Here is a 16,317-nt window from a genome sequence, read left to right as displayed (position 1 = left end):
TGAAGAGGAAAAACAAAATTGGGGGAACATTGGTTTAATGTGTGAATTTTCACTAAGCATCAATATTGTCTTTGAGATATAATGTTCTTTGACAGTCCTGAGATCTTACTGAAAAAGGTTTGTGTTTCTGCATAATATATGACCTTGACATTGTTCTGGTATTTGTATCTGTGTAGATACCAATGATACCAATGACCAAACCTTAACATGGTTGACAATATAGTTAGTACTGGTGCTTGATGCAGAGAGTGAACTTTCCACTGTAGAGATAAATGAACCAACGTACACAAATAAATTGTTGACTAATGCTTCTCATTTTGCAGGAAAATATTTGCATTCAGTTTTGGACAGTAAGAAAGATGCATAAGCAATTGATTACTTGCTTTCTTCAATGTGCTATGAGAATATAGCTTCAACCACACTTCCTGACCAAACTGTTCAGACATGCATTTCAACCCACATGCAGAAATCTATGAGGTGATGCTGTCTTTGCTTTTTAATGTGTTAAGCCCTTCTTGCTATGCAAGTGCCCGTTCCCATTCTGTGTTGCCTTTCACTATGTTCTGAACAGATCCTGTGCCCTTTGTGAACTTCAGAGCAAGTTTGTGATACAAGTTGGCGGCACTGAAGAACAATGCCAACTCTTTCATAAGAGGGGCCAGAAGTACATGAATGGATTGTTCATGTCTTCAGTTGCTTTTATTCTATCCATTAAACATAAATGTTGGATATTGTGAATGTGTGATTTTATCCTTGTTCACTCTCAAATTGTGTTTTGAGAGTCAAGTAACCACCACTCAATAAACCTTTCCTGAACAATGACATCGTCAAATAGGTTCTGTCATCATGATATAAAATTGAAGAGATGATTTTCTGGAATGCACGGGATGCTGAATTTAGTCCATTGATATTTTGCAGGAATGAAACAAAAGCGGTAGGATATTGGTTTTGCTCCAATGCTGTCAGGTGATAACTGCATCACATGTCAAACCTTGTGATGACTGTGGAGTGATGAAATATTGCTGATAGTCATTAAATTGTAGGGACATTATCTGGGATCGTTGCTTTGTTGGCCACTTTAAGGTTGTCATCTGGTCTAATTTTACGACTTTTACATCATGCAATTTTGTTGTGCATTTAATGTTTTTACCAGATTCGACTTTCTCTCATCATTTATTTCAAGTTGTTTCAGCTCCTGCAAATCATCAGCATGTATTGCAAATGGCTACCATCTGAGGTTTAGTGCAATTGGCCTATATTGACAATTCACCATATTCTGTAAATAAAGATATCAGTGTGTTTTGTTTGCGCCTTAATGCAGTTAATATTTGCCAGGCAAGAGTTTCATGTTTGATTCCATGTTTATTGCTACTTTGGCCATGAATCTGTTATGTTTCAAAACTGCAATGGTTCCTCAAGCAGCAACAATTTAGCTTGAAGTTTGTCAGACGCAAGAGTGAGAGAAAGTTGCAAAAAATGCCAACAGTAGATTCTGTCACTTGATATAGCAATGCTGATAAGAAGTGACAGTGAGACACCTGTGATCTCCACTGAGTAATACTTAAAATGATCTGGTGTTTTTCTATGCATGTTGGTACATCTAATGTGCTTTACTCTTAGGGTGAGCTTCCACTACATGCTGAACGGATGAGTTCCATTTCCTTTGCCCTGCAGACCTCTGTAAACTGGTTTCACTTTAAACATGAGTTATACAATCTCCCTCAAGCTGACATGATGTTGTCAACATTGATCAATTCCACAACTTGGCCATTGTTTTTGAGAGTGTCTGACCATAAATCTCACATTTTGATGAATCTTCTAAGTTTCCTCAATTGTACTCTTGCATTTGTGTGAGTTAGGCATTATAGCATCAACACTCCTGAGCCCAAGTGTGCACTTCTCTGTAATCTTGTAAAACATAATATGAAAGATCGGATTGGGGCAACCAAGGTTGTGGCTTTTTCCAAGGTCAAATCTTTGATATGGTATAATTCTCTAATTAATGGAAGTGAAGGCTTTTTCAATTAATTGATCACAAATTACTTGCTTAGTTAATATGCCTAAATTTACATGTAGATGCCAGTTCCCACACCATTGTCTTATGTTCTTTAATGGACTTACTAGCTCCCTGTCAGCTCTGGGATGTGTATCATTCAAGCATCAGATTTTCTTTGGTTCAGCATTTTTTTACAAGCACCTACAAAAATTTCAAACATATTTTATGTGAGCTGCTTGCATACTGACTGGTTTCTGCTCAGAGCCAATGTACAAGTATCGCCTTCTAACGGAGTACTGATAGATCCAGTCTGTCTATCCACGTAGTGATAAAGTAAATATCGAATTCCAAAATCCATCAGACTAATAGCATGGAGGAATATTTTTGCCATAGAAAGGAAAGTTGACATGTTTGTATATTTAATCTATTCTCCATTATTCCTATTACCAATTATTGTCTTTTATGCGGTGGAGATATGCAGCAGGACTTTGCTTTGCTCCCATACTGACAGAAATTAATTCCTTCTGTGTTTCTCTCTCTCTTTCTGTCTCTTCCCTTATCTTCCTCTCACACGCACTCTCTATCCCACAAGCCATCTCTCTCTCTCTCCCCTCTATCTTCCTTCTATTCCTCCCTCTCTCCCTCCCCCTCTCGTCTCGTCTCTCTCTCTCTCTCTCTCCCCCTCCGTCTTTACCTCTTTCTCCCCTCCCTCTTTCCCACTCTGACTCTCCCACCCCCTCTCTCCCTTCTGTCTCCCCCCACATCCCTCTCTCTCTGCCCCTCTCTTCCCCCCCCACCTTTCTCCCACTTCTCTCTTCCATCCCTCTCTCTCCCCAACTCTCGCTCTCTCTCTCCCTCCCTCCCCCCCTCACTTTTTCTCCCTGTCTCTCACTTTCTCTCCCCCACACTCTCTCCCCATTTATCTCTGTCTCTCTCTACCCCCCGCTCTCTCTGTGTCTCTCTCACTGTCTCCCCCATCTATTACCCCCCACCTCCCCTATCTCCCCCATCTCTCTGTCTCTCCCCCTCATCACACTGTCTCTGTTTCTCCCCATCTATCTCCTCTGCTCCATCGACTATGTGTCTCTCTCTTTGTGTCTGTCTCTCTGTCGCTCCCACCCTCTCCCTGTCTTCCCCCCTTTCTCTCTCTCTTCTCCCCACCCTCACTGTCTCTCCCCAACCTATCTATCTCCCTTCCCCCTACCCCCCCGTCTCTCTCTCTCCCCTCCCCTTTGTCTCTTTCCCTCTCATCGGTGTCTCTGCTCCCCGCCTCTCTCCTGCTGCCCATCGCTATCTCTCCGTCTCTCTTCCCCTCATCCACCACTTCCCTCTCCCTCTGCTGCCCTCCCTCTCTCTGACCCTCTGCCACTCTGTCCCTCTCCTTCCATCCGTCACTCCCTCCTTCCCTCCCTCTCTCTCTCTCTCATTTTGCTAAAATGTAATCTTACCCTGCCTGCCTGATATAATTCAAAAGCTTAGCCTTGGTGTCTACAGATACATCATGCTTTACCTTATCATCTCCTCCCCGAGACCCTCCACTGTCTCTAAATTGTCAGATTGCTTTTGTAGCACTCAATAGTATATCACACGGAAATTTTCTTTAAACTAAATAATAAATAAATTTGTGCCAATCCAAAACTCTGCCCTCCAAATCTAACATGTTTGAGCTTGTTTAGCCCAAGAACGTTGGATGTTCTCGGTCCAGTAGCACCTTTCTTTCCAAATTCTCATCAAATTTCTCCATGGCCTAAGCCCTTGCTATCTTTATAACTTGTTCCAGTCTATAAAGCCTTGTTTTAAGTGAAGGTCAATGTGAGTGAAGACAGCTGCTGGTTTTGAAGTTGGCAAAGAGCAAAGGGACTGTATTAAGGTAAAGAGATTCTTGGACTAGTGATGGTGAATGGTTAGATGTTTTGACATTTCATCTTGAATCATACAGTGCAGAAGTGGCCCTTTTGCCCATCAAATTCTGCACTGGGAAACGTTACCCAAAATCCCACCTTCCAGCAGTTGGCTCATAGCTTTGACTGTTACATTTCAAGTTTTATTCAAGAACCTATTAAAGGAGAATGCACAATGCATTATGGAATTACAATTCAAGGTGTGAGCTGACCATTTTGGTGTCTGAACATCTTTGCAGATCCCTCTCAATATGTGGTAGAATTTGGCAATCAGATGGAATCAAATTGCAAGCAAATTGCTGTAGAAATTTAATCAACTGTCTGCTGGTGAACTACTTGTTCAGATTGCTGTGATTTCAACTCTGTGTATTTAATATGTTTCACCAATTCAATTCTTAATTAATGTTTTCCTATGCAGGAAGTGATGCAACTGGAGAAACACCTTGGAGGGCAACTGTTAGATGAGCCGAAGGTTCTTCACTTTAAAGACAGCTATCATAACTTACGACTTTCTATACATGATATCCAAAAATCTCTCTGGACAAGTAAGCTGCTGGACAGCTATCAGGTAAAGCCAGATTGGAATGGTCAGTGCTTACAATCCAGGTAGAAACGAATGACTTTAAATGAAAGGAATTCCTACAACGCTGATGAACAGGAGTTTAAAAACTTCCACTGTGACAAAACAAATAAAAATAACATAATTCAAAGGCTAACAAGCAGTGAAAAAATATTTCAAATAAAGAGGTGCAGTTTATTTTAAATAGTTGATACAATAAAGATATGCCTCAGGTATTTGTAAGCTCTTGTCTGACTTCCTGCACAAATCTGGCATCAAGTACAGTCTCATGGATTTTCCAAACCAGCTTCCACAATATAATTTCTCTCCCTTTCTCGCTCTCACTCTTGGTTCTGCCCGTGAATCATATCCACCAGCAATTGTTTTCCATTTATTGCTCCAGGCAACATTGATACAGCAGCAATGGGGTTTTTTTTGAGTTCACCATGCTTTGTCCATCCTCTCTTCACCTCTCTGCTCTTTCTGATTGGATAGAGCACACAGTACCGCAGTGATTACTTTATTCTCAGACATCGGCTTAAATATCAGGTTCAATTTGGAAGACTGTCAAACGGAAGACTGTTTCCTGTAAAGAGAACCCTGCTTGTTCCATTTTTACCCAATTATTTTTAGCATGTTCTGAACTCCAAAACATTGATCTCCACCTAACCTAACCACATTGCAATAAGCCTTTGTCATTTACTTTGTGCTGCATAAATGTTTATCCGCAGACATTCCCCAGCCGCACAGGCATTTCTTGAAACATCATAATGTCATAATTAGGGAAGCAAATTAATGTTATTTCAGAACATTCCCCAACCCACTTTAGTCTCCCAGTATGTGAATTATCATATAATAAGCATGCAATGTTTAAAATGAGCTCACTTTCATTTTCCAAGCACTGGTAATAGTTTTCATTAGTTTTCTTTAAGCATTCAAAGACGCACCACACAAGAAACTGTAAGGATAAATGGAAGTGTGTGGCATTTGAGGCAGTTTACTAACATGTAGGAAATTGGTTAGGGATGGGCTGAGAACAGGCTGTGAATCACATAAACGGTAAACCCAGTCTCGGAAGAACATTTTGAAATGGTGCCATGTTCGAACAGATCTCACATTCACTGTTTTGAAAATGCCTAATCCCACAAGAGCGACACATTTTACTGAGGAGGTGTAAGACCTCATTTTTGATTATCCTATGGTCTGTTATTGCAGAGATTGGATGATATGTTCTTAGACTCAAAACCTACATATCTCATTGGGATCTGAGTTTGTATTTTAATAGTTTTAATAGCTATTAAATGAATAGTTGTTTTTGTTGTGAATGGTAGCATTTTTTGTTTAACAACAGATCGATAATCAGAGAGACCTTAACATTTTTATGAGCTTCATAAAGGAGTTTTTTTTTCTCTGTATCCTGCATATGAATGAGAGTGCTCTTTGATTCTTAAAGGTATTTCATCTCCATGTGGCTCCTGAGTTTGACCAGACTGAGTGAGAGCCTGTGGAGGTGACATAGAGGTATGAGAGAGCTTGGAGATTGCATGAGGATATGAGGTGTAATTGACAAGGTATGCAACATAGGAAGGGTCTTGGATGTGACATGAAGGTGAATTAGGAGGAATGAAAAAGTTGAAGGATGTGGACTAGAAGGTACAACAGCCTTTTATACAATTGGACCAGCATCTCATAGAACCAGCCTGCCTTGGTATTTACTTGCCTCTATGGTAACCTCCAAACTTCCTTCAGAGACAGAAAGCCCTTCAATCCAGCCCCCACTCTAGAATGAAAATCATGCAAGGGTGTTTGGATTTCATTTCTCAACTAAAGCTACTCTTCTTTCTGACATAAATCCCACCCCAGACTTACATTTCCTAAGTATGAAAGATAAAGTGTGATCCAGTTGAGATAATTAAAGTGGCCAAGCTGTTCATAGATGGAGGGAAACTAGCTACTCTGCTGGTGGAGAACAGAACAGGGAGATATCATTTGAACATTAGAGTTGGGCCATCCAGAGGTGACTTGAGGAAGCATTTTTCTGCCAGTCTATCCAACTGCCACCCTGCTCACATCTCGAGCTGCTGTCTAACTTCATGGAAGGTGGACTTCAGGATCATTCTGCTGCTACATAGTGTTGATTGAGTCACATTGCACTCAATGGATTACCAAAGAGTAACACAGTAACACCTACAAGCAAAAGACAATTAAGATTTTTGACATTTATGACAAATAAAATAATGGTTGGGTAAACGATGTCATCAAAGTATATTTGAGCTCTTGTGGCACAGTAGTAATGCCCCTACCTCTGGGTCAGGAGGCCCCAGTTCAAATCTCACTTGCTCTAGGGGCGTGTAATCACATCACTGAACAACTTGATTAGAAAATGCCTACTTGGTGACTGATTAGCAAAGCCACTTGAAATTCTTGGAAAGCATACTGAAGGAAATGATGAGAATGTAGGATTTATCATGTAAATATTCAAGGTTGAGCCTCTGTGTTATACATTAACGATAATATGCATTCAAGAAAGTTATGTCTTCTGAGAAGCCCTACTAGTACAAGACATAGTGATTTGTCTACTGATTAATTTAGTTTGAAGACAGCCTTGGAGCTTATTTCAATATGTAATTTACTGCAGCGTAGTATGTTTTCGACCAACTCTTGGAGCAATATGTAAATACAAATTGTAATTAAGATTGAAGGAGAAAACTGGCATTGTTTGATAAAATCTATGAATTGCACTTAACCACTTCTTCCTCTCCCACAGACCCAACCAACCCCCCTCCACTGACACCCTCATCCACCTAGCTGAACTCGTCTTCACCCTCAACAACTTCTCTTTCAATTCCTCCCATTTTCGACAGACAAAGGGGGTGACCATGGGTACCCGCATGGGCCCAAGCTATATCTGCCTCTTTGTAGGTTACGTGGAACAATCCGTCTTCTGTACCCTAAACCCCACCTCTTCCTCCATTACATTGATGACTACCTAGGCCCCGCCCCGTGCTCCCACGAGGAGCTCAACCAGTTTGTCCACTTCACCAACACCTTTCACCCCAACCTTAAGTTCAACTGGGCCATCTCTAATACCTCTCTCTCCTTCCTGGACCTCTCTGTCTCCATCTCTGGCAACCACCTACAAACCAATATCCATTTCAAGTCCATCGACTCCCACAGCCACCTATAATACACCTCCTCTCACCCACCTTCCCACAAAACTGCCATCCCCTATTCCCAATTCCTTTGCCTCCACCGCATCTGCTCCCAGGATGAGGCATTCCACTACCATACATTTCAGATGTCCTCGTTTATCAAGGACCGCAGCTCACCCCCTCAGTAGTCGAGAACACCCTTGACAGTGTCTCCCGCATTCCCACAACTCACCCCTCACACCTCCTCCCCACAATAACAACCAAAACAGAATCCCCCTCGTCCTCTCGTACCACCCCACCAACCTCTGGATCCATCTCATCATCCTCCGACTCTTCTGCCACCTGCAATCCAACCCCACCACCAAGGACATTTTTCCCTCCCCATCCTTATCTGCTTTTTGGAGAGACCACTCTCTCCATGACTCCCTTGTCTGCCCCACACTCCTCTCCAGCACCACCTCACCCGGCACTTTCCTCTGCAACCGAAGCAAGTGCTACATCTGCCCCTACATCTACCCCCTCACCCCCATCCCAGACCCTAGGAAGACTTTCCACATTAAGCAGATGTTCACCTGCACATTTGCCAATGTGGTATACTGCATCCGCTGTTCCCGTTGTGGCCTCTACATCAGGGAAACCAAGTGGAGGCTTGGGGACCACTCTGCAGAACACCTATGTTCAGTTCACACTAAATAACTGCACCTCCCAGTCACAAATCATTTCAACTCCCCCGCCCCCACCCCCATTCCACAGATGGTATGTCCATCCTGGGCCTCCTGCAGTGCCACAATGATGCTACCCGAAGGCTGAAGGAACAGACTCATATTCCACTTGGGAACCCTGCAACCCAATGGTATCAATGAGGACTTCACAAGCTTCAAAATCCTCCCTCCCCATACCACATCCCAAAACCAGCCCAGCTCGTCCCAGCCTCCCTAACCTGTCCTTCCTTACACCTATCCCCTTCTCCCATATCAAGCCCTACCCTCATTTCCTACCTACTAACTGCACCCCGCCCCCTTGACCTGTCCATCCTCCTGGACTGACATATCTCCTCCTTACACTCACCTTTACTGGCTCCATTCCCACCTCTTCGGCCTGCCTATCTCCTCTCCACCAATCTTCTCTAACTATCTTCTTTCCACCTCTCCCTCTCTCCCTATTTATTTCAGAACGCCCTTCCCCTCCCCCATTTCTGAAGAAAGATCTAGGTCTGAAATGTCAGCCTTCCTGTTCCTCTGAGGCTGCTTGGCCTGCAGTGTTCATCCAGCTCTACACCTTGTTAGCTTTAATCTTGAACAACTCTTCCCCCATGCTTGTCGCTGTTAAGTTCACAAGTTAGCCGGTCATCGGAAGAAGTGCAAGAGATCCAGGCTAAGAGCAGCAGGCAGTGAGGTATTTAGGTGCTGGGTCTGGGGGAGTAGCTGGTGGAACTCTAGGTTGTGCCTTGTGTTGGCTCCTGAGTGCAGTTGACTGCTGGGCCTGGAGGGGAGGTGCTGACGATAAGATGATAAAAGTGAGCTTCCAGCAAGTGTAGCATTATTTGGATAACAGTTATGTGTGTGATTCAACTTGGATTTTTTACACCATTTTACCACAGCACTCTGAAACACACTGTTAAAAGCATTCTTTGGCAGTAACCTACTAAACTGAAACATCTACATATTGCATGATAATGAATAGCTTTTCTTTAGTGAAATGATTTCTAAGACTACACTGGGAGACTATTTTCTTACAATAAAATGGGAAATCTCTGTAATTTAACATCAATTATATCAAAGAGTAGACTTTTCATTAAAACAGTCTTAATCAAATGAATTCAGCACCTTGTTTGTCAGACTTCAAAGTGACAACATTTTAAAAAAAGGCAAGAAGTAAGCATAAAAGAAATAATCTTCCTGAGTTGTGATGCCTGAACTGAGTTGTTATTCCATGATGATCAATTACCTTCATCTATTAAATGTAATTTTATTTAAAACATTTAAAATGACATCTTTTGCCAATCATTTGAATCTTGTTTGTTAAACAAAACCTTTACACAGTGCTACTATTTTTAAAACACATGAGAAACATATGCTAAATCTCTCAATTCCATGAGCACACCTTGAAGAAAAAGCAAATTAACTTCAGCTCAAAACAAATCGCAATGGAATAAATGAGCACGTTCTGGTTAAAATGTTTGGTCTTTGCAAGTTTAAGAATGTAGCTTTTGTCAATATTCCATGATAGAGCCTCCTCCATGTGGAAATGGTTTGGAGGCACTGAAGCAAGCTCCCTTTGAGTGGGTGCACCATTAGGTATCGAGAGGGTGGTGGAACAAGATTTGTCAGAAGCTGTAAGACAGGTTTTTGATAAATATTTTAATGAGAAAACAAGTCATAGGGATATGGATAACACAGTGTGGAGCTGGAGGTAAACAGGAGGCCAAGCAATGACATGAACTTCAACTTTCCAGCTGCTCTGATGTTGCCTGACCTGCTGTGTTCCTCCAGCTCCACACTGCGTCATCTCTGATTCCAGCATCTGTAGTTCTTACTATCTCGCAGAGATATGGAGCGAGAGCAGAATATTAGTCTTTAAAAAAAAACTTGGCAGAGACTCATTGGGACCAATTGGCCTCCTTTCATCCTGTATTATTTCATGTTTTGATAAGTGAACTCAGATTGACTTTGGATTGTTGCATGATTGTTGTATGTTACTCATGCTAACTGAACTCGGGGCAGCACAGTTAATCAGTGTTTAGTACTGCTGCCTCACAGTGGAAGGGACCTGGGTTCGATTCCAGCTTCAACTGACGGTGCGAACTCCACACATTCTCCCTCTGTCTGCACGGGTTTTCCCTGGGTGCTTCACTTTACTCCCATAGTCCAAAAATGTGCAGGTTCAGTGGAACGGCTGTGCTAAATTGCCCATAGTGTCCAGGAATGTGGAAATTAGGTGGATTAGTGAAGGGAAATGCAAGGTTACAGGGATAGGGTAGGGGATTGAGACTGGGTGTGATACTCTTTTGAGAGTTAGCGTGGACTTATTGGGTCTAGTGGCCTGTTTCCACCCAGTAGTGATTCCATGATTGACTCAAAAAAATAATACCTGCTTTACTTAATTTTTTAGGAAATTCCATTTTATCACATTTGGAATGGCTGTCAAAGAAACCTGCATTGTACCTTCACTCTGGAACGATACAGTCTGTCCACAACTGAACTTAATGGTAAAATTTGGGTTTGGCAAGTTGAAGGAGAAGGGCAAAGTTTTCACATTCATTTCAACTTTCTGAAGGTAAGAAATAACAAAATATTTCTAATGTCTATCATAGCATAAAGCAGATCTGTGTAGCTTAGTGCAAGTTATCTAACTGAAACATATTTCTATACCTATGAAACATTGAATCATAAAATCCCTACAGTGTGGAAGCAGGCCATTTGGCCCATTGAGTCCACACCAACTCTCCGAGGAAGGTCTGGATTTTATAATTGGGTTATAATTGTATATTTTTTCTGTATTCCAGTTAATTCTATGTCTTTTCACCAATGATAATAACTTAATGGCATAAAATAGAATAAACTGGAGTAAGTCACAGAAATAGCTTTACATTTAGTACAGTATAGTGATGGTCAGATGACCACAAAAAACACTTCCGTTGCTATTTTCTACCACTCCAGGGAGAGAAAACAGATGGAGTGTTAATAGATAATTATTTAAATGTCAAAACTTTCTCCTGTATCATTAATATACTTGATATCCAGTTTTTGGTTGATACATTGTGATAAAAATATGCTTGACCTAGCATCAGTAAATTTACTTCTGTCTATCTACTGATTGAATACTGTAAAATTGCTTGACCAGATGAAAAGAAACTCCATCCCTTGCTCTTGACTGAGTAAATTCTAGAGTTACATAGATCTATACCTTGTTATTTGCTGCAACTCAGATCATCCCTGTAACACTGCCAGTTGCCTGCAAGATTAGTTAATGGCCTGGCACCAAAAGTTGTCAGCACTTGCACAAGCATAGTCTGAATTCCTGAACATGTATGTAATATTCATTATCGAGCCAAAACATTGGTGCAAAGTCTCAGTAATTTCTGAGGCTACCTGTCTTCTTAAAGGTTCAAACTGATGTTTGTGACACATGCACTTTTATGCCATATTGGTGAGTGCATTAGAAACTTACAGTGAATGCCCATCAAAGGTATACAGAGTCAGACTGTAACTCTAAAATGATAAGAACACTGCCATTTCAGAGTGAGCACACCAGCTAATGGTATCTTCTCATCAGACATTTCTGCACCGTAATCATGTTACCTCCACCACCCGCAAATTTAAAAGAATGATTAACTGTTTCAAGTTAGTTGTAGATTGATTTCTACTGGCTTCTGCTACAATTGTACAAGTGTTTGGTGCTTCCTGGAGTTGTATAATGTTACTAAGCTTTACAGGGGATGCTGTGGCTGGTGTTGAAGGCGCAAACAGAGGCAAGAGGGGCGGCTGGACAAACCTATTGCTCTCAGATATGGGATACCAAGTACTCACTGAGAATACAGCATGATGCAGGACAATGACAAGAGGGCGCACAGCCCAGTCAGAAGAGGAGGATGGAATAAACAGTCAGTGCGGGACCAGACATTGGAAAGTATTCCCTTACTGAGTTTACAGCAAGGAAGAGTTTGTGAGCTGTCCATGCTGTTTCTGGACTAGAAGTGGAAATATTTGCAACATCTTGCTGTCAGATTCCTCAACTTCCTTTGACTTTTGACATGTCTTCTGACAGTTTTACTAATATACCTGGCATGTCATTGTGTTTCACTAGCCCACTGCATCAAATTGCACATCTCAGTATGGTGAAGCAGAATTTGTTTGCAGTACCTCCCTCGGGAACTATTTACTACAACCTGCCTGTAGGCTACTTGTGCCTGGTGTCTTATCACGAGAGGATCCCACCTCTACATTACTTATGAAATAATGTGCAATGTCAGTATGGGTTACTGACACTGAATAATAAATAGAGTGACATGGTTTCTTCACCATCAGCATCTTGCGGCTCTCCCATCACAGTTTTCCGAGTGCATATTCAGACAGTCTCCTGGCTCTCTATGAATTCACTTGCTTCAGGAAAGTCCTTCAGCACAACAAGCTTGAAGGGCATCGCTGCCATGTTGTGCCATGCCAGTGTGACTTGAACCACTGCTGTTCTCATTTGCATCAGCTACAGTTCACCTCTTTAGTTGCCTTTGATTCATGTGGAAAGCTTTAATTTCTGCTAATGTCCGATGATTTTAGGCTCCCTGCTGGGGTGTAGAGTCATTCAGCAGTTCAGTTAGTGCTGGCTTCACACGAGAATCAGGTTAATAAGCAAGGAGCATGAAGTTGCATACTGCCTGCATCATATTGACCGGGACCTGGGTAATCATGGCTTGCAAATCCTGAGCTGTTCAACTTAACCAGCTGTGACTTTAAAATTACATTCCTGCACAGGTTCTCCAATTTATTCTGGTTACCAAACGTGTGAAAAGTAGATTTCACAAGTGATCTCCAACTGCAACTTATTACGCGATACAAAGTAGAAATGAATTCACAGCAATTTTTTAAATTTGTCAAAAACTAATCCTTTCATTTTTTAAAAAAGTGTATATTAGATGATTCAACAATCAAGTATCATTTAAATGACAAAAATGGCATTTGATTGGTTTCACCAATTAATGTTGGTGAATTGCATTAATACGGCTGTAGATAGAGCTTTAAACTGAATAGTTGGACGACGTAGGAAGGTTTCAGTTGCATGGATAATTATAAAATAAAAGGTAAAGGAGAAGGTAGGATTGCTGGTTAGTGATGGGGTTGATTGTTACCAGAAAATAAAAAAGAAGGGCCAAATGTGTGAATGTCACATTGTACCAAAGAACCATAAAAGTATAGGAAAACCCAACGATAGAACAAATTTAAAGCCTTTGTTCCTTCATGCACAACTGATTCAGAATAAAGTAGGAAAACTGACAATTAAAACCGAGGCTACAAGGACTTTAAACTGGTCAAAAGGGGAAGAGTGCTCAAGAAAGCTTATTAAAGTTTCCAGAACAAGTAACAGGACAGGGTATGGAAAAGAGTCAGGATTCTAACTTCAGGCACAACAGCTAAGAGGACAATTATGAGAAGGGTTTAGGGAGGGACAGGTGGGTGCGGTTGGTCAACACAGGACTGAGGATGTCATACTTAAATGTGCATGATATACAAAGCAAAGTAAATGAACTTGTAGCATGGATTGAAGTTGGTTGATACAGTTTTGTGGACGTCACAGATGTTGCTGCAAGGAGATCAGGGCTGGAAGTAAATATCCAAGGATATGTATGCTATCAAAAGGATAGGCAAACACCACACCAGGATGCAACTGACATGCAGGGCCGGACCAAAAGCATCTGCTGAAGAAAAGACTATCAACCTGGACAAAGATACCATGCCAGGCTGTCGGAACACTGGGCCAGAAGCTTTCACTGGAGGCCAAGCTGGAACTGCCGATGAGACCTCAACACTGGGACAAAACTGCCATATCAGGAGATTGCTCCGTAAGGCTGAAACCACCACACCAGATCGCTGGAGCCCACCCTGTCAATGGATAAGCCATTAAATGTAGATAAGATGAGTTTTGCTGTTTTAATATTAACTACACTAATTGGTAAGATATTTAAAAGCAAGCAGGGTTAGTTGTGTGGGTGATTGGAGGGTGATAAGAATGGTGAGGAAAGATGGTGCAGGAAATACTGAGACTGGCAGACCATGAGCTTTGATTGGAGTTGTATGCAAAGTTAGAGGGAGTGAGTGATAGGTGACTGTGGCACCAACCCTGATAAAACGGAAAAGGCCACTGAGCCTTTTATGGCAATATAGGCCATTCCTCTGGAGCATTGAGACTGTACTGACCCAGGTAGTAATCTTATGTTCGGCTGCCAAACGCGAGGGGCCTCTTCTCTCTTGTAGGTCCTAAGTGATAAGGATAGCTCTCCTTTTCACCACCCATCCACTAGGATCTGTCGGTCTCTCTCAGAGAGTCCTGATGCCATCCCTGACCTTACAAATTGGTCTATAGCTGAGATAACAAAGTGTGAAGCTCGATGAACACAGCAGGCCAAGCAGCATCTCAGGAGCACAAAAGCTGACGTTTCGGGCCTAGACCCTTCATCAGAGAGGGGGATGGGTTGAGGGTTCTGGAATAAATAGGGAGAGAGGGGGAGGCGGACCGAAGATGGAGAGAAAAGAAGATAGGTGGAGAGGAGAGTATAGGTGGGGAGGTAGGGAGGGGATAGGTCAGTCCAGGGAAGATGGACAGGTCAAGGAGGTGGGATGAGGTTAGTAGGTAGATGGAGGTGCGGCTTGGGGTGGGAGGAAGGGATGGGTGAGAGGAAGAACCGGTTAGGGAGGCAGAGACAGGTTGGACTGGTTTTGGGATGCAGTGGGTGGGGGGGAAGAGCTGGGCTGGTTGTGTGATGAAGTGGGGGGAGAGGAACGAACTGGGCTGGTTTTGGGATGCATTGGGGGGAGGGGATGAGCTGGGCTGGTTGTGTGATGCAGTGGGGGAAGGGGATGAGCTGGGCTGGTTTTGGGATGCGGTGGGGGAAGGGGAGATTTTGAAGCTGGTGAAGTCCACATTGATACCATCGGGCTGCAGGGTTCCCAAGCGGAATATGAGTTGCTGTTCCTGCAACCTTCGGGTGGCATCATTGTGGCACTGCAGGAGGCCCATGATGGACATGTTGTCTAAGGAATGGGAGGGGGAGTTAAAATGGTTCGCGACTGGGAGGTGCAGTTGCTTATTGCAAACCGAGCGGAGTTGTTCTGCAAAGCGGTCCCCAAGCCTCCGCTTGGTTTCCCCAATGTAGAGGAAGCCACACTGGGTACAATGGATACAGTATACCACATTGGCAGATGTGCAGGTGAACATCTGCTTAATATGGAAAGTCATCTAGGGTCCTGGAATGGGGACCCAATGGACCCAATATACAAACCACTCTCCTCTCCACCTATCTTCTTTTCTCTCCATCTTCGATGTGCCTCCCCCTCTCTCCCTATTTATTCCAGAACCCTCACCCCATCCCCCTCTCTGATGAAGGGTCTAGGCCCGAAACGTCAGCTTTTGTGCTCCTGAGATGCTGCTTGGCCTGCTGCGTTCATCTAGCTTCACACTTCATTATCTTGGATTCTCCAGCATCTGCAGTTCCCATTATCTCTGGCCTATAGCTGAGCAGGTCACCTTCTGAATGCTAGTTCTCATCCAGGTGAACTAAGTCCTGTTAAATATGGTGCAGACACCATGTCTTTCTGCAGATACCTGGTGAGTGACGAATTGTTTTGGGAATAGCGTGTCTTAAAATGGCAACAGAGTCAGATGTGATATAAACCTTAGGAGTAGGGTAAGTGGCTACTGTGCTGAGTTTGGTAAGGCATCATGAGAAACCTAGCTAGGCATCGCAGCAAGAAACACTCCAAAAAATCCAACACAACTTGCACTTAGCCAATAAAACGTAAAGATCATCCCGAGTAAACTGAAAAAGTTTCTGTTGTTTTAGCTACTGTTAAATTATAATTTTGCACTGGTAGGCAAGTGTATTTATCAAAACGTTATTGTTTAATAAAATCTGGAGAACCTGACACATTTAATTGATGGTTAGCCGTGAAAATCTGCCAAGGCAGCAACAAACGTTTTGTGATGTCCTTCTTACAG

At 42.5% G+C, this 16,317-nt stretch overlaps 1 protein-coding gene across 1 annotated transcript in view; it reads left to right on the top strand.

Annotated features, from left to right (window-relative positions):
* unc5a (unc-5 netrin receptor A) overlaps window positions 1-16,317 on the top strand; it is an 860,398-nt gene that overhangs the window by 818,769 nt on the left and 25,312 nt on the right. Inside the window, exons 13-14 of the mRNA XM_048542935.2 lie at window positions 4,316-4,465; window positions 10,720-10,884. Coding sequence (XP_048398892.2) covers window positions 4,316-4,465; window positions 10,720-10,884 — 315 coding nt within the window. The remainder of the gene's footprint in view (window positions 1-4,315; window positions 4,466-10,719; window positions 10,885-16,317) is intronic.

The sequence above is a fragment of the Stegostoma tigrinum genome, chromosome 13 (assembly GCF_030684315.1).
Source record: "Stegostoma tigrinum isolate sSteTig4 chromosome 13, sSteTig4.hap1, whole genome shotgun sequence".
NCBI lineage: Eukaryota > Metazoa > Chordata > Chondrichthyes > Orectolobiformes > Stegostomatidae > Stegostoma > Stegostoma tigrinum.
The sequence above is the reverse complement of the archived record's forward strand: the minus strand, read 5'-3'. Positions and strand labels throughout refer to the sequence as shown.